The sequence below is a fragment of the Schistocerca nitens genome, chromosome 9 (assembly GCF_023898315.1).
Source record: "Schistocerca nitens isolate TAMUIC-IGC-003100 chromosome 9, iqSchNite1.1, whole genome shotgun sequence".
Lineage (NCBI taxonomy): Eukaryota > Metazoa > Arthropoda > Insecta > Orthoptera > Acrididae > Schistocerca > Schistocerca nitens.
In genome coordinates this window covers 288528279-288547813 of record NC_064622.1, presented here as the reverse complement: position 1 = coordinate 288547813, position 19535 = coordinate 288528279, and the positions used below count along the sequence as shown (strand labels likewise).

At 40.3% G+C, this 19535-nt stretch overlaps 1 protein-coding gene across 1 annotated transcript in view; it reads left to right on the top strand.

Annotated features, from left to right (window-relative positions):
• LOC126202937 (cubilin-like) overlaps positions 1-19535 on the top strand; it is a 771281-nt gene that overhangs the window by 642054 nt on the left and 109692 nt on the right. Inside the window, exons 55-56 of the mRNA XM_049937033.1 lie at positions 3521-3689; positions 9062-9259. Of these exons, the coding sequence (XP_049792990.1) occupies positions 3521-3689; positions 9062-9259 (367 nt within the window). The remainder of the gene's footprint in view (positions 1-3520; positions 3690-9061; positions 9260-19535) is intronic.

Below are 19535 nucleotides of genomic sequence, written 5' to 3'. Positions count from 1 at the left end.
ATTTACAGGTGCAGTACACTTTCAAAATGCGGGCAACAGTCCCTATTACATGGTGATCAAATTTTGTAATAAATTTACAAAAAATTATAAAAGCCCAAGTGGAAGCTGTTTTCATGTGGCCTTGAAGGAGTTTCTTGCCAATTAATGTTTTTATATTATTAAGGAATTTTCAAAGTGGTAGAACATTTTTATTTGTGCAAATAGTATTTACACATACAAGTAATCAAGCTATATAATTTTTTATCTTCATTGTTTATAATTGTTCCCACAAAGTTATGACACAAAGAGTAAAATATGTCCAAAGTCCAAAACAAATACTTGTATTTGTCTGTGAAGAATAAATAAATAATGACAAGTAGATATTCTCTTTATCCTTTTATTGTTGCCCATTCTTCAACAGTTCAGTAAGAGGTAGGAAGAGATGAATTTATTACTTCTTATTCATGATGCCATTCATTAAGCTTATCATATTATGGATGAGGTCTCCTTCTTTTAAAAAATGTCCCTGGAACGTGATGTCTTTGCCATTATGGTTCCATGATTGTCACCTCCGAAGGTGAGAAGATATCATGCTCATGTACTTAATCAGAAATTAAGTTCTTGTAAAGGCAACATCCGTCATGTAAGGTGCTATGGAGAAACTTGATTGTCATTAAAAAAGTTAAGGCTTGGTCATCAGTGTGAACTACTATTCAGTGCCCTGCTAAAAGGTTTTGAAATTTTTAGAATGCTGACACAACTGTCAGTTTCCCCTTTACCATGACAGAACAGTTCGTTTGACATGTAGTCAGTGCTCTCCTGGCGAATTCAGTGGCATAATGATTCTCATTCTTTTCAGCTGATTCACAGTTAGAAATGTCACATAGCTATAAAGTTCCATGATCAAACTATTCTTTATTATTCGGGTCATAAACCCGTTTTCTTCCCAAATACCATAGTAAGCTAGACTTCCCATGTCCACTGTGTTCAATGCTTTAATAGATGTAAGATTTCTGGTGAAGTGATGACCTGTCTGTAAAATTCTCATAAAAATATGAGTACATCAAGAAAGTTGAAAGAAGGGCAGCATGTTTTGTATTATTGAGAAATACAGGAGAGATGGCCATGGACATGATACAGGAGTTGGGATGGACATCATTAAAACAAAGGTGTTTCTCGTTGTGGTGGTAATCTTCTCACAAAATTACAATCACTAACTTTCTCCTCCAACTGCGAAAATATTTTGTTGATGACAACCTACATAGGAAGAAATGATCATCATAATAAAATAAGCGAAATCAGAGCTCGCATGGAAAATTATAGGTGTTCATTTTCTCCATGCGAGCTGTGCAAGAGTGGAATAATAGAGAAATATTGTAATGACAGGCACTTAAATGTGATTCACAGAGTGTCTGTGTTGATGCAGATGTAGGTGACCAAACATAATAGGACTTTAAAAATTATTTATGGTACCAAGAAGCTGAAATGTCTATTTCTTTAATGCATTTTGCATTAAGATGTATCTCCTATTAAATTTCCAGAAACAATTGATGTTCAAGAAGGAGCAACAGAAAATTCATTTGATGGTAAATTTGTGGTGAATATTAAAATTAGTGGGAAATCATTAGCAACAAATTGATCAGCTGTACATTTGATATCACAGATTAAAACTGTGTGCCCGCGAAAGGCAAAGGTCCCGAGTTTGAGTATCGGTCCGGCACACAGTTTCAATATGCCAGGAAGTTTCATATCAGCGCACACTCCGCTGTAGAGTGAAAATTTCATTCTGGAAACATCCCCCAGGCTGTGGCTAAGCCATGTCTCCGCAATATCCTTTCTTTCAGGAGTGCTAGTTCTGCAAGGTTCGCAGGAGAGCTTCTGTAAAGTTTGGAAGGTAGGAGACAAGGTACTGGCAGAAGTAAAGCTGAGAGGACGGGGCGTGAGTCGTGCTTGGGTAGCTCAGTTGGTAGAGCACTTGCCTGCGGAAGGCAAAGGTTCCGAGTTCGAGTCTCAGTCCGGCACGCAGTTTTAATCTGCCAGGAAGTTTCATATCAGCGCACACTCCGCTGCAGAGTGAAAATCTCATTCGGGAGTCTTATAGCTGTTCTACATTTAGTAACAAATGCTGGAATGCCATTTTTTGTGTTAATTTCTAATTGTGGCTAACATTTCTCCACACATCCTTAACCATACTGGACTGTCAGTTTACTTGTGTTTGATTTTAGGTGCACCTCGTGCTCCTCTAGGGATTATGAATCACACAGAGAAGCTTCTAAGATAATTCTCATCTTTTATCACCATTGTCCTATTCCTCTGTAGATCTTTGAGAAAGATCACACACACACACACACACACACACACACACACACACAAACGCGCGCGCGCGCGCGCGCACACACACACACACACACACACACACACACACGTACACGCACACTGTGTATTTGCTTTTTTTTATGTTGATCTGAAATAAAATTTTTATAATTGGAGCAAAATTTTGGAATTTTACTATTATGGAGTGACATGTGTCAATGATTAAAAAAATGAAATGATCACTACTGTGAAAATACAAGAGCATGATGTGAGAATGGTAGAATATTTGAGAAAATTGACAATTTATGAGACAGAATTGCTGGCAGCATCTGCCTCCAGGAGGCAAAATGTGTAGTACTGTTGATACAAACATAAAAGTGAAAGTGATACATTTATTAGCTTTCAGAATTAGTAAGGTCTTCCTTGAGGGGAAGAGAGAGATAAATTGGGTAAGGTTAAAAAGGAGGACAGATCACTGAGACTCTCCGAAGAGAGAGACCCACCTGTAGTGGGAACAAGGGAAGACAAAGCCAAGCAGCCTTAAGCAATACTTACAGTTATCCTGAAAGTAAATACTAGTGTCTCATAATTTGTGAGAAAATATTTGTACAGACAAGCAGGCAGCCATCAAAGAGACACATAACCAATCTACTTGCAATTCATAGATTATTTAAGAGCCACAGCATATTTTGTATGACACTTCCAGCACCTGCAACAAGGACTGAAACTTGCATCTTACTGCCAATGTATTTTATTCCATTTGGTAATATAGATTTCCAGATACAGCAAATTTAACAGGTTTAGATAAGTTCTTCCTTGCTTACTGTTTCTTAATTAAGTGCAAAGGGCACTTTTATCCCTAAACTGTGGTGTATTATATAATACCTGACACCATATTCTCTTGTATATGTGAGTGTGCTTTATAAACTTATCTTTACATGATGCGTAATTTTTCCTCTAATATAGAAATAGTTTTGAACATTACATGTTTCTTACCTATCAGATGAAACATGAAAAATCTAATATTAATAGAGATCAACCACATCAGCATATAAAATTATTGTACTGATGTAACAGTTTATACTGATGTGCTTGAACATACAATTGTATTACATGTGGCTACAATCTAAATACCAGTACATCTAACAGTGTATAAATTGTGATCTATTAATTATAGAAGCTGTAATATCTCATATAATAAATGAATGAATGGAATTTAATTTTACAGGCCTTATGGAATTATGCATGTGGAGGAATTATATCAAACAGAACTGAGGGAACTCTTATGTCACCTGCTTATCCAAATGGTTATGCTCCAGATCTTACTTGTAATTATACCATCATTGCACCTGGTCATGTTATAGAAGCTCACTTTTTGGATTTCAATATTGAAAGAGGTATACATTTATGGCAACAGAATGACAGTAATATTTGACATTGTACACAAATTAATGCATTTTCTCTACATTTGTAACATATTTTGTCACAAAAGTTTTGTATTAATTAATATTTTGCTGTACTGTTTGTTGACAGTTCATTAATGCCGTAGTGAATTTTACAAAGCATTGTATAAAATATTTCTAACTGGCAGTTAACATCGTAGGCAATAAAATAAATTAATGTGGGCAAACAATGGAAAATTGAGGGTGGAATGTAACAATATTATGCAAAAGACAGTTGCTACTCAGCATATAGTGGAGATGCTAACTTGCAGATAGGCACAACAAAAAGACGGTCACAAAGTAAGCTTCCAGCCAACAAGACCTTTGTCAAAAATGGAGAACAGACACACACACACGCACACGATAAAACAGCTCATACACATGACCACAGTCTCTAGCAGCTGAAGACACTCTGTGAGCAGCAGCAGCAGTGCATGATGGGAGAGGCAACTGGGTGGGGGGTAAGGAGGAGGCTGGAGCAGGGAGGGGATGGATACCTGGGTAGGGGTGGGGGACGGTGATGTGCTGCTGGGAGGTGTGCACAGGCAAGGAGGGTAGAGAAACTAGGTTCAGTCGAGAAGTTAGACAGAGGGCGGGTGAGGGGTGGGGGGGGGGGGGGGGGGGGGGGGGCAGTTGTAGCGAAAAAGTAGAGTATTAAAAAGACTTGGTTGAATAGAGAGCTGTGTGTTGCTAGAACAGGAACAGATAAGGGGTTAGATGGATGAGGACAATGACCAATGAAGATTGAGGCCAGGAGGGTCATGTGCTCTGTCATGTGCTCCTGCTATTTTTGTTACTGTTTGCAGTGTAACTGAACAACAGCAGAACTTTCAGCCTATTTATCTGCAAGTGTCTCATGTATTTATGCAAAGGGGCAACTTCCATCTCTGCTGTGACCTTCACATGTACAACAATATTATCTGTAAACAGCATCTGAATGGGCAGAAAGAGATTTTGATGTTATACATAATTAGATTTATTTGTATAGTGTAAACAATAAATGCTGTATCATGCTCCTTGAGTTAACTTTTATATTTGATGAGATCTCTCTCTTTTTCTCACACGATCCTCTTTCTTCTGTTTAATGACTGTAAACATAATTATTTCTCACATTTCCAATTTTGTTAATTTTTAATTTTTGAAATCACTGTTGGGATGGATTGATATTGGAATAAAAAAGCAAGCTGTTTTGAATTTAAGAAGAACATGTTTTTCACAATTCTGAAACCAGAAATTGGAAAATCCAGAATGTAATAACAACATACCACATACAGGAGGTGTTGAGTTGCAGACAGGCACCGTGAAGAAGAATGTTACATATATCCAGCTATCAGACTGTGAGTACAACTCATACTAACATGGTCTCTGGACACTAAGATCTGCCTGTGACTGTGTCTGACAGAAGCAGAAGTCTTTGTTGGGATGGGTAGTGTGGGTGCAAAAGGCACTTGGGGCAGGGAGGGGGAGGAATAGCAAAGTAGGGGTGGGTCAGGAGCCTAGTGATGCCTTTGGGAGCATAAAGGGGAAATTATAGGGCTTTTATGTGCAACTCAGGACGGCTGTGCCTGGAGGGGGTTGGTGGGAGGGGGGAGTAGAGAACGGGAAAGAACTGTGCAGGTGCATTGGTGGTCTAGAAGGTGTCTGTAATACTAGAGTAAGAGCAGGGTACGGGATAAGCAAGAGGAGAGGAGGAGGAGACTGGCTAGCGAATGTTGAGGCCAAGGGGATTACAGAAATGGAGGAGAGTTGCAGAGAGGATTCCAAACTATGAAATTCAGAAAAGATGGTATTGTTAAATCCAGAGGTACTGGCTGTGAAGCAGTTGTGAAAGTGAAGCACATGTATTGTGTAGGATGTGTGACATCTGGGTGGTCCAACAGTCTCTTGGTCACAGTTTGTTGGTGTGGGTGAAGATACAGTTGTTCACGGTTGCCAGGAATGAGACTGAAAATTTAGAGTCAGAGTTTGGGAAAGTTAGTGTTCAATAGCAGCAAGGCTATGGACATTGGGGATGTTCACATAGAGGGAGGTGGTGTCAACAGTGATGAGCAGGATGCTGGGTGGTAAAAGAACAGAACCTGTGCACAGTCAGTACATGAAATGGTTGGTGTCTTATAAACAGGAGGATAGGTTGTAAATAAAAGGGTGAAGGTATTGGTTCACAAGGTCAGATATTGTCTCTGAGGGTGCAGTAATCAGGCACAATGGTACAGCCTGTGTGACTGGGTTTACAAACTTTTGGAAACATGTATAAAACAGTGTGGCAAGTGGTGGGGATGAGAAAGAGATAGACTAAGGAGAGATGTTCTGTGACGAATGTAGGGATTTGAGGAGGGACCGGAGATCCTGTTAGAATCTCCAATACCTGAATAACAGGCAGCCTCATCATAGTTCCTTTTTTATCCAAATATTTTACCACTTTTAGCTTTGTATGTCTGTATTACAGTGCATATGTATTTGATTATGTTTCTCATTGTTCTATGATTTGCCATAAAAATCTCCTTGGAATGGAAAATATGAAAAAGAGTTTGAATTCATACATTTCTTAAATCTGTCTGTGAGTTGCATTTCGATTTAGGCTGCTGGAGGCGTGTTCTTGTTCTTGCGTGCTTACTTCTGTGGATGAATGTGTGTGCTTTCAGAAGAATGCTTTGTCTGAAAGTGTAATTGGCTTTTCATTCTGCTTGTCTGCAACTCAACATGTCATCTTTATTTGAGTTACAATCTATCTTTTCCTTGTTGTTCTTTGGTCCTCAGTCCAGAGACTGGTTTGATGCAGCTCTCCATGCTACTCTATTGTGTGCAAGCTTCTTCATCTCCCAGTACCTACTGCAGCCTACATCCTTCTGAATCTGCTTAGTGTATTCATCTCTTGGTCTCCCTCTATGATTTTTACCCTCCACGCTGCCCTACAATACTAAATTGGTGATCCCTCGATGTCTCAGAACGTGTCCTACCAACCGATCCCTTCTTCTAGTCAAGTTGTGCCACAAATTTCACTTCTCCCCAATTCTGTTGAATACCTCCACATTGGCTATGTGATCTACCCATCTAATCTTCAGCATTGTTCTGTAGCACCACATTTAGAATTTTTGATATTCCAACGTGGAGTTTCCATTGTTTAAAGCTGGCTTTATCGGATTCAGTCTTTATGAATGCCATGATTATTATTATTATACTTTTAAAATCACTTGGTGTGCTTTCGAACCATTTGTCATCCAGCGACAGTTTATTATTTCCAGTTAAGATTTCTGAGTTTTTGTTTACACATAGTCACATCTCTTGTTATATATAAATTTCACATTCAGGCATATTATTTCATTGTTTTAGTTTCTGAAATTATTTGATGCTGTCTAAATGTAAGAAGTTGTAAATGTTGTCACTCCAGTAATTATAAATTTGGACTGTACACTGATGAGCCAAATCATAATGACCACCTGGTTAATAGCTTGTTTGTCTGTCTTTTGAACGAAATACATCACTGATTCTGTGTATGAAGGATGAGACAGTTTATTGGTAGGTTTGTGGAAGTATGTGACATTAGATTTCTATGCATATGTCATGTAATTCACATAAATAATGGGCTGCTGATTTGCATAGACAGTGAAGGCACCCAATAGCAACCCAGATGGGTTCCTTAGGATTTATATCGGGTGAATTTGGTCACCAAGACATCAACATGAGTTCACTCTCATGCTCCTCAAACCACTATAGCATTCCTGAGACAGGAACAGTTATACTACTGAAAGCTGACATCACTGTCGGGAAACACATCAAGCATGAAGGAATGTAGGTGGTTCAGAGCTGTCAGCATGTCATCAATTGTTACCACAGGTCCCATGCAAATGCAGGAGAATGTCTCCTATAGCATAATACTGCTCCAACCACCCTGTGTCTGAGGTACACTGGATGTTTTGAGCAGCCATTCACCTCAGTGGTGGCATTTGTGGAGACAACCATCACCCTAGTATCCCAAAGAGCCAACATGTATTACTGATTGATGATGGTATCCTGATGGTCCTGTGCCCACTGTAATCATAACTGATGCTGTCATTGAGTCAACATGCGAACACGTAGGGGTGGTCTCCTGCAGAGCTCCATGTTCAACAATGTACGATGAACAGTGTGCTCCAAAAATATTGTAAATGCATCAGCATTGTGTTCTTTCAGCAGAGATACCACAGACAACCATCTATCCTACTTTACAGAGAAGACAAGCCTCTGAACCCCACATTCTGTGAAGAGTCATAGACATTCAACCATTTAGCACCTAGTGGTAGTTTCACAGTCCTTCTACCCCTTTCCGTAGATGCTCGTGACAGCAGCATGTGAACATTCAATCAGCTTTGCCATTTTTGAGATACTCATTCACAGGCTCGGTGTAATAATAATCTGTCCTTTGTCAAAGTCGCTTATTTCAATGGACTTCCCCATTTGCAGCTTGTATCTTTGCTAAGGTGATCCCCCTTTGTGTCTGCTCCAGTTACATACTTTTGCTTTTGGTACTGGGTCACTTGCCTGCAACACCACCAGGTGACATCCAGTGTTACGGTGGGCATTGGTCATAGTACAGGGTGTTTATAAATGAATATCGGGGTTTTAACGCTTTATAATATTTATTATATTAAACTTACAGTTATAAATGATATGTCAAATGAAAGAGCAATTCAATCAGTTTTACCAAGGACCTTATAAATGTTCAATGTGAGCACCATTTGTCACACGGCACACATCAAGTCTATAGCCGAGTTCTTCCCAAACATTGATAAGTGTGTCTTCAGTGATTGTAGCAACAGCTGCTTCAATTTGGTTTCTTAATTCAGGGAGGTCTGCTGGTAGCAGAGGCACATACAAGCGATTCTTGATGAAGCCCCAAAGGAAAAAATAGCATGGTATTATGTCAGGTGAATGTGGAGGCCATGCAAAGCAAGCCCTGTCATTGGGGCCCTTGTGGCCTATCCAGCGCTTGGGTACAGTGAAGTTCAATCAAGTCTAGCAGATCGCAGCAGAAACATTGCACACTGCGCATGCGCACTGGTCCCAAACACAACTGTTTGAGTTGCTCTTTCATTTGACATATCATTTATAACTGTAAGTTTAATGTAATAAATATTATAAAGCGTTAAAATCCTGATATTCATTTATAAACACCCAGTGGTTTGGCTTATCAGTGTATTTACACTATGCATAGAGAATACTATGCCAGTGTTTCCTACAGAAGATAAAGATTTGGCATTTATGCGTGTAGTTGCAAATAATTGTTATTCATTGAGTTTTAACAAAATCATCTGACATATGTAATTTCTGATTATTCATTCTATTTTCAGGACGTGATGATTGCTCATTTGACAATGTCACATTATTTGGTGCATTGCATAGATGGGAAAATGTACCAACAAGTTTGGGAACATATTGTGGCCAGGAACCACCATCTTCTGTCACATCCAGAGACAGATTGTCTATCATTTTCAGGAGTGATGCATACATTTCTAAGAGTGGTTTCTTGCTCAAGTACCAGGTTTACGGTAAGTAAAAGCTTTCTATTTGAGAAACGTATATTCTAAGTGCCGGCAATTATACAGGAAAGTCCATGGGAAATAGCACATATCCAAGCCAATGTCACTAATATTATTGTCTAATTATTTATTGTCCATGTTTCACATCCATACATGGCTACACTCCATACAAATACTTTTAGAAAAGACTTCCTGACACTTAAAATCTATACTCAGTGTTAAAAAATTTCTCTTCTTCAGAAATACTTTTCTTGCCATTGCTAGTCTACATTTTTATCCTCTCTACCTTGACAACCATCAGTTATTTTGCTCCGCAAATAGCAGAACTCATCGACTACTTTAAGAGTCTCATTTCTTAATCTAATTCCCTCAGCATCACCTGATTTAATTAGACTACATTCCATTATCTTAGTTTTGCTTTTGTTGATGTTCATCTTAAATCCTTCTTTCAAGACACTGTTCATTCCATTCAACTGCTCTTCCAAGTCCTTCGCTGTCTCTGACAGAATTACAACGTCATCGGTGAACCTCAGTGTTTTTATTTCTTCTCCATGGATTTTAATCCCTACTCCAGTTTTTTCTTTTATTTCCTTTACTGTGTGTTCAATATACAGAATGAATGACATCGGGAAGAGGCTACAACCCTGTCACCCTCCCTTCTCAACCACTGCTTCCCTTTCATGTCCCTCTACTCTTATAACTGCCATCTGGTTTCTGTACAAATTGTAAATAGCCTTTTGCTCCCTGTATTTGACACCTGCCACCTTCAGAATTTGAAAGGCAATATTCCAGTCAAGATTGTCAAAAACCTTCTCTAAGTCTACAAATGCTAGAACTGTAGGTTTACTTTTCTGTAACCTATCTTCTAAGGTAAGTCATAGAGTCAGTGTTGCCTCATGTGTTCCGACATTTCTACGGGATCGAAACTGATCTTCCCCAAGATCAGCTTCTATCAGTTTTTCCATTCATCTGTAAAGAATTCGAGTAAGAGTCTGAGGGTATTCACCAGTCTCTTACATCTTGCTCACCAGATGGTAGAGTTTTGTCATGGCTATCAGTAGTTCTAATAGAATGTTGCATACTCCTGGGGCCTTGTTTTGACTTAGGTCTTTCAGTGCTCTGTCAAATTCTTCACGCAGTAACATATCTCCCACTTCATCATCATCTACATCCTCTTCCATCTCCATAATATTGCCCTCAAGTACATCGCCCTTGTATAGACCATCTATACACTCCTTCCAACTTTCTGCTTTCCCTTCGTTGCTTAGTACTGGTTTTCCATCTGAGCTCTTGATATTCATATAAGTGGTTCTTTTTTCTCCAAAGGTCTCTTTAACTTTCCTCTAAGCAGTATCTATCTTACCCTTAGTTATATATGCCTCTACACCCTTACTTTTATCCTCTAGCCATCCCTGCTTAGCCATTTTGGACTTCCGGTCGATTTCATTTTTGAGACTTTTTGTATTCCTTTTTGCCTGCTTCGTTTACTGCATTTTTATATTTTCTCTTTTTATCAATTAAATTCAGTAGCTCTTCTGTTACCTGAGGATTTCTACTAGACCTCGGCTTTTACCTACTTGATCCTCTGCTGCCTTCACTATTTCATCTCTCAAAGCTACCCGTTCTTCTTCTACTGTATTTCTTTTCCCTGTTCCTGTCAATCGTTCCCTAATGCTCTCTCTACAACCTCTGGTTCTTTCAGTTTATCCAAGTCCCGTCTCCTTAGATTCCCACCTCTTTGCAGTTTCTTCAGTTTTTGTCTACAGTTCATAACCAATAGATTGTGGTCAGAGTGCACACCTGCCCCTGGAAATGTCTTACAATTTAAAACCTGGTTCTCAAATCTCGGTCTTACCATGACATAATCTATCTGAAACCCTCCAGTGTCTCCAGGCCTCATCCACATATATAACCTTCTTTCATGATTCTTAAACCAAGTGTTAGCTATAATCAAGTTATGCTATGTGCAAAATTCTACCAGGCAGCATCCTCTTTCATTCCTTACCCCCATTCCATATTCACCTACTACTTTTCCTTCTGTTCCTTTTCCCACTATCAAATTCCAGTCACCCGTGACTCTTAAATTTTCGTCTCCCTTCACTATCTGAATAATTTCTTTTATCTCATCATACATTTCTTCAATGTCTTTGTCATCTGTGGAGCTAGTTGGCATATAAACTTGTACTACTGTGGTAAGTGTGGGCTTCATGTCTATCTTGGCTACAATAATGCATTCACTGTGCTGTTTGTAGTAGCTGACCTGAGCTCCTATCTGTTATTCATTCTTAAACCTACTTACCTGACCAGAAGTCTTGTTCCTCCTGCCACCAAACTTCACTAATTCCCACTATATCTAACTTTAACCTATCCATTTCCATTTTTTAATTTTGTAATCTACCTGCCCGATTAAGGGATGTGACATTCCACACTCTAATCTCTAGATTGCTAGTTTTGTTTCTCTATGATAACGATGTCCTCCTGACTAGTCTCCGCCTGCCGTAGATTCGAATGGGGGACTATTTTACCTCAGGAATATTTCACCCAAGAGGATGCCATCACCATTTAACCATATAGTAAAGCTAAATGCCCTCATCAAAAATTACGGCCATAGTTTCCCCTCGCTTTCTGCCGTTCACAGTACCAGCACAGCCAGGCTGTTTTGGTTAATGTTACAGGGCCAGATCAGTAAATCATCCAGACTGTTGCCCTGCAACTACTGAAAAGGCTGCTGCCCTTCTTCAGGAACCACACATTTGTCTGTCCTCTCAACAGATACCCAGCTCCATTGTGGTTGCATCTACAGTACGGCTATCTGCATCACTGCGGCACGCAAGCCTCCCCACCAACGGCAAGGTCCTTGGTTCATGGGGGGCTTAGACTTACAAATTGCAGTAAATTATTGCTTCCTATGATGCGTAGTCTTTTAAGGAAAGAATTCCTTAATGTCCAAACAAAACACCTTCCAGTGCTGAAACACAAAATGTCTTAACATTTAAAGATTCTATTAGGGACCAATGCTCTTCAGTGTGCTTGAAAGCTACAGATTGCTACAGAAAGAATGCAACAGTGCTAAGTGAAGACAAAGAATAAGGACAGCTTTAGAGGAGGACATGTGTGTGGAGATGGATTCTTTCTCACCTGTTTACTTAAATATGACTGTTGTACAGAACTGACTGTATGATGTTAACAGCTTCAAGTTGTGGTACAAGTTTCTTTGAGTTCTGATTCCCAACAACAAGGACTGTATATTGTTGTGAGTTTTGCTGCACACATTGTAGAGCAACAGCTAGCATTGCTAATTGGCATGATGTGGGCCATCATTTGAAACCCTATCATGATCAAATATTGGTTATTTGCCTGTGTATGTATTATTTCTGGAAGATTATCAAAGCTTCTTATGTTTGTAATGTTTGTTTGTTCTGGAATATTCAATGTATGTGTAACAGCAGCGCTCTCTGACCATGAAATGAGTTCTGTTGTAACTGTACATTGATGTCAGTAATAAATGCTCTTTCAGTACTAAATCTTGTACCTCGTCAATGATTCTGGTTATGTTGTGATACATCACCATGGCTCCAATCAGGCAATGTAAAAGCCATCCCCTATATATACAGGAACCAGGATACATTAAGTAAATCATTTGAAAAGTTCATATATTTAGCAAACCAATGGATTCCAACCAGCAGTAAGGCAGCTACATATGAGGCTCCCATCAGCGTTTTCTGGAAACCTGTGACGGCCTCCCAAATGTGATCACTATGGCATTTGTAGAAGACCACTATGACCTCACCTCTTTCATACTCCATGTAGTAAAGGAGAGATACTGCAGTTTTATGCAGCCAGAAATGTCAGACCAGGACATATGAGATATCAGCCATGAATGTTGATCCCATCCGTCAGGAGAAAATATAGAATGTTGAACAAAGGTGTATCAGCGTTTGGCACCAAAATTCACCACCATTTGAATCCACCATGAAGAATGGATTGGCCAACTTGGACGTATGCCTCAGCTATCAAACAGCAATCCAGTAACTGACAAATTCATGTACAGCAAATTTCTCTGCCAAGTATAATGCCCAATAGAAAAATACACTCATGCTCATAAATTAAGGATAATTGCAGAATGTGGTGCCACACAACATGGCACTACACAAAACTGGCACTAATAGCATTCGCTCATAGGGAACACACATGACACAGATCTGTAAGTCCACAGTATTGGTAATAAGTTGAGAAAACTGTCCCGAAACACATGTGCTACAAAACGCCACTGTTTCCTGCGCATGTACCCCGACATCAATATGGGATATGATCACCATGCGCATGTACACAGGCTGCACAACTGGTTGGCATACTCTGGATCAGTTGGTTGAGCAGCTGCTGGGCTATAGCCTTCCATTCTTGCACCAGTGCCTGTCGGAGCTCCTGAAGTGTCCTAAGGGTTTGAAGATGGGCAGCGATACATCGACCAAGAGCATCCTAGATGTGCTTGATGGGTTTTAGGTCTGGACAACAGTCAGGCCACTCCATTCGACTGATATCTTACGTTTCATGGCACTCCTCCACGATGGCAGCTCAGTGAGGCTGTGCGTTATAATCCATCAGGAGGAAGGTGGGACCCACTGCACCCCTGAAAAGGCAGACACACTGGTGCAAAATGATGTGCTGACACACCTGACCTGTTAAGTTCCTCTGTCAAAGACATGTAGGGGTGTATGTGCACCGATCATAATCCCACTCCACATCATCAAACCATGACCTCCATATAGGTCCCTTTGAAGGACATTAAGGGGTTGGTATCTGGTTCCTGGTTCATGCCAGATGAAAACCCAGCAAGAATCACTGTTCAGTCTATACCTGGACTCATCTGTGAACATAATCTGGGACCACTGTTCCAATGACCATGTACTGTGTTCTTGACACCAGGCTTTATGGGCTCTCCTGTGACCAGGGGACAGTGGAATGCACCTTGCAGGTCTCTGGGCAAATAAACCATGCCTGTTCAGTCATCTGTAGACTGTGTGTCTAGAAACAACTGTTCCAGTGGCTGCAGTAAGGTGCCAAGCAAGGCTACCTGCAGTATTCTGTGGCCATCTATGGGCACTGATGGTGGGATATCGGTCTTCTTGTGGTGTTGTACACTGTGGAAGTCCAGTACTGTAGCGCCTGGACACGTTTCCTGTCTACTGGAATCATTGCCATAATCTTGAGATCACACTTTGTGGCACACGGTGGGCCCATGCTACGATCTACTGTGTTTGACCAGCCTCCAGTCGCCCGAGTATTCTACCCCTCATAACGTCATCAATATGTGTTATTGGAGCCATTTTCCACACACAGTCACCATTAGCACGTCTGAAAATGTCTTCTCACTTACTCGCTTCACTGTACTCTGACATGCACCAACACAGCTCTGCGTATGTGGACTGCTGCCAGCGCCACCATGCGATGACCGTACCAGCCACCAGAACATTGTTCACCGTGTATCAGCATTATCCTTAATTTATGAGCATTAGTGTAGATATTTGGAGGATAGATGTCAACACAGCAGTCTGTTTTCACTATGGACGCTGTGGACTTGATGTATGCTGTTGCAGAGAAAGAAGACAAGTTGTTGACAGCCACTGTGTCACCAGTTGTCAACCATAACAACAGTTCTGTTGACACCATTCAACGGCAGATGATTATAGTCGTCCTGTGGGATGAAGCTTATCGCCATACAATGGACAAGGTCATTCCCCAACATGCCATTGCTGTTCCCCATCACTATACCGAGCTGCCAGCTGCTTTCCTAGCTCCCAAAAACTTAAGTGGAGCAACCTCTATGAAGGAGAGGCCACCGTAGATGAAAATCCTCCCATATGGCATTTACCAAGTTGTCAGGAAATCTCATTGATGGCCATCCTGTCTAGGTACTGACTAAGGGGCTCCTTTTCTGTTATGTCAAATGCTTATTGTTACCAGCTATAGAATGCTATGTTCATGACAGTGATTGTTTGAATGTCACAAAGGGGAAATTCATCCAGCTGATGGGAACATGTTTTGCAAGAATAAATATCAATGACAGAACACAACCCTTTGAAACTGTTGTTTAGACAGACTGAAGTCATAATTTTATTCTTGGATGGGAGTTCTTGCAGGCATCACAGGCAGTCATAGAGTATTGAAAATCTGTGCTCTAGGTTAATGAAGCTGTTCCAACAAGTGCACGTGTTTGCCATTGAAGGTATTATCCTGCCATCATCAGTGAGATGAGTTCAGTCATCAATGTAGATTCTCAGTCAAACTGTGAAATTTTTGTTGATCACAAAAAGCTACCCAAGCTCACGAAATAAACGCCACTGATGATCATAAGCACTTGCAGATGTTCAGGAGAAATTTTGATCACTAACTGTAATGAGCAGCCACAACTTAGCCTTAAAAGTACTTTCATAGGAAGAACCAAATTAGTCAAAGACAGGTAACTCAGAGCCATCAACAAAGAATCATGCTCTGCTACCACTACAGACAATGCAGTGGCAGAAGTTACTGTTAAGCTGCCAGTAGGACCTGGCCTGTCTGATAAACAATATCGGTGAGAACTACCCATTACGCACCAGTTTTCAGATACTTTCAAATCTTGAATGGAGAAAAGACACACCAAATATCCCATTATAAAGCACTGTACAAACACTGGGGGCATCCACCAATTAGCCAGCATTTGTATAGGTTGTCTCCGATGTCTCATACAGGGTGTCTTCAACAATTGATGCATAATTCAGGAGGAAGTCAAGAAGATGTTGTAAGATGACATCACAGAACCTTCAGCAAGTCCTTGGTCCTCTTGTGTAGTCTTTGTGAAGAAGAAGGATGGCATGGGATGTTCCCCCGTTACCTGCTAACAACTAAACAAAATCAAAAAGAAATACATTTATCATTTGCCACATATTGATGACACCCTAGACTGTTTGAAAGGGGCAAAGTATTTCACAACTGTGGGAATGTAGGCAGGATACTGGCAAACTGAGGTTATTGGAGAAGATTGGGAAAAGACTGCCTTCATAATGTGTCATGGGTCCGTGAGTTCAAAGTTATGCTGCTGGGTCTATGTAATTCTCCAGCCACCTCCAAGTGTATGATGAGCAACTTGCTTTGACACCTTAAATAGATTACATCTCTTTGCTGTCTGGATGACACTGTCATTTTTTGAAGGCATTTGAAGAACATCTAACATCTGTGTTGTAGTATTTTGAGACTGCAGGTCTCTGCCAGTGTCCAAAAATGTACCTTTTTGTCACTCAAGAAACAAACATTTAGGATTATCTGGTTAATGGCAGGAGTCTGTCCTGATGCAGAGAAAATAAGACCAGTCACTAATTTTTTGAGCCCTCGTCATGTTTGTGATGTGAGAACTTTTGTTGGAATGTGTTTGTGCTACTGGTGATTCATAAAGGGCTTCTCTACCAAGGCACGTTCCTTGCAAGAACTACTACAGGGAGACACCAAATTTTCCTGGAACAAAGTGCATAAAAGATCTTTCCTTGTTCTTAGGAAGTGCTAACATCCTCCCAAGCCCAGCACTGCATGGTGAAAATTCTGAGACAGAACTTGACACTGATGCTAGCTGATATGGGATAGATGCAGTTCTGGTACAAATATAGGAAGTTGCTGAAAAAGTGATAGCATTTAATCACAGAGTATTCTACAATCCTGAGATGAACTACTCTACAATTGAGAAAGAGTGCCTTGCAATTATTTTGGCCATCAACAAGTTCTGTCCCTATTCACCATGTGATGGACCACGATTCTCTATGCTGGGTCAACTGGCGAGTTGAGCACAGACGCTTCAGGAGGATGAGGTCACAGTGGTATGCAAAAATTGACACAAATGTGAGGAGCCCAATTGTCTTTGAAGGAATTCTTTGGTGAACGACAGCAGCATGGACAAAGTCTCAGACATCACTGCACTAAATGACACTACTGAGGGAAGATTCAACATTGCTGAAAACCATAGAGGCATTGAAGGAGGAGGAACTGACCAAAGGATAATTCCAAGTAATAAAGGGAACTTTCTGATCTGTAATTATTATATAGAGAATTATTATGTAACAACACACAAATATTACAGATGAGTGAAAATACTTTACCAATAATAACTGGACTAGTGTAAGTATGGCTTGCATACTGATATTTCTGTACAAACTTCATTATGTATACAGAGTGATTTTTTCCACTGTGGAACTCTAAGGATTGATCGATGAGAGGATACGTAACAAAAAGGGTCTAATGAACTTATGTCTTATGGTTTCCATGCTAGAGACCATTTATTCAGCCATACTTTGTCACAGAGATGTAGTCTAAAATGCACTGTACCATGCAGCCACAGTCACGATATCCATGGTTTCCTCCCAGAGGGTGCTACTGTTCCTCATACATCATGCTCTAATGCCCTCTTCTGCCATAGTAATTGGTAATATTGTGTCTGATTCACTTCTCTTGCTGACTCACCTTTTAGTGGTTGTGATACAGCATTGTACACAATGGGTCTGTATTCAAATTGAAAGCTTGGCAACATGGTGTTTACTTACGGAATGCAGATGGCAAGGTTGTATCAGGAGACCTGTCCACACCAACAACAATCACAGCATTCAATGTTTGCAAAAGTGTTTCACCAATTTTCTGAGACGGTCATTACAGAAAGCAAGAAATCATGAAGGATGTACCCAAAAATATTTGGACACCAGACTTGGAGGAAAATGTGATTAACACTGTGGAAGATGACCACAGTTGGCCTGACAGTACAAAGTAAATATTGTGAGCAGTTTTGTCATAGGTTTCTTTACAAGGCAACCATGATTCCGGGTTTTGTGTCATCTATCCTATTCATGGATGAGATGAGGCCACCTTTACGTGGACTAGTATCTTCAACTTTCATAACAGTCATCTATAGGACAGTATGCAGTATCCCCATAATATGGTGACAGCGAATCATCAGCATCAGTGCAACCACAATGTGTCACAATGTGTGGGCTGGGGTAATTGGCAACCGTATTTTGGGACCAGTCTTCCTTCCACATTGCCTAACAGTCCAGAACTATTGGTGTTTCTTGTGGGTGACTTTGCCTCCCCTGCTGGAAGAAGTGCCATTGATGATTCGAAAGGTTATGTGGCTGCTACATGATGGTGCTGCAGCCCACTTTGCCGTTAACATCTGGACACATCTCTGTCATGTCTTTTTTGGTCAACGGATCAGGTGAGTGGTCCCGTTGCATGACCTTCTCATTTACTGGATCTCAATCCATATGATTCCTGATTATGGTGCCATCTCAGAAGTGTCATGTATACAGAGCCCATTCCAGATGTGGAGACACTAGAGCAGCGTGTTCATGCTGCTTTGACAGTGTTTGGATGCAGCCTGGCTGATGTGAATGTGCGAGACAACATGCTATGACATATACACATATCCTTTGAGGCACATGGAAACCATTTTAACACATACTGTAACTCTGGCTGCATGATACAGCGCCTATTAGACCACAGCCTCTATAACAATGTATGATTGAATAAATGGTCTCTAGCATGGAAACAATGCTTTTATGGACATAACTTCATTAGACCTTTTTTGTTCTGCATCCTGTCATCAATCAATGCCTAGAGTTTGTACATTCTGGAAAAAATCACCCTCTGCTCAGGTAATTCATTTTCAGGTTTTGATAAGTGAGTTTGTGAGAATCAATATGTGTGACATAAATGACTGTATCTTTTTATTTCATTGACTTAGAAGCTTCCATTTTTTACATCGCCAAAGAACAGTAGACCTTTGTAATTGACGTAAATTTCAACTTGATACCTGTTCCTGAGCAAAAGCAGCTTAACAGATAGACACACAGACAGACATATGGATAGACAGACAACAAATGGGGAAAAAAATTATGTGATATAATTACAGATTAACAGTTTTTGGATTGTTTCCTTTACTTCTTCACTGAAACCTTGCTTCTCATCAAATTTCATGATTCTAGACCAACAGGAATAGATAGAGGCCAGGCACATCATGAAAACAAAGGAAATGTTCAGCAATTGGATGACCCAGCTGTCTCTTGGCCACATTTTGTCAGTGCACATTCATGTGGACAGACAGCTTGTTAGTTGTCATGGCTGTTTTCACAGGTAGCCCTGCCTTTATTGGAAAATAGATGCCTGTGACAGGTCTGTAGTAGTTAGAGGGTGATAGGACAGTCTTGCATCTAGTTCTATTGCAGGGATATGGGTCTTGAGGCAAGGGGTTGGGAGCAGAAGTGGATTA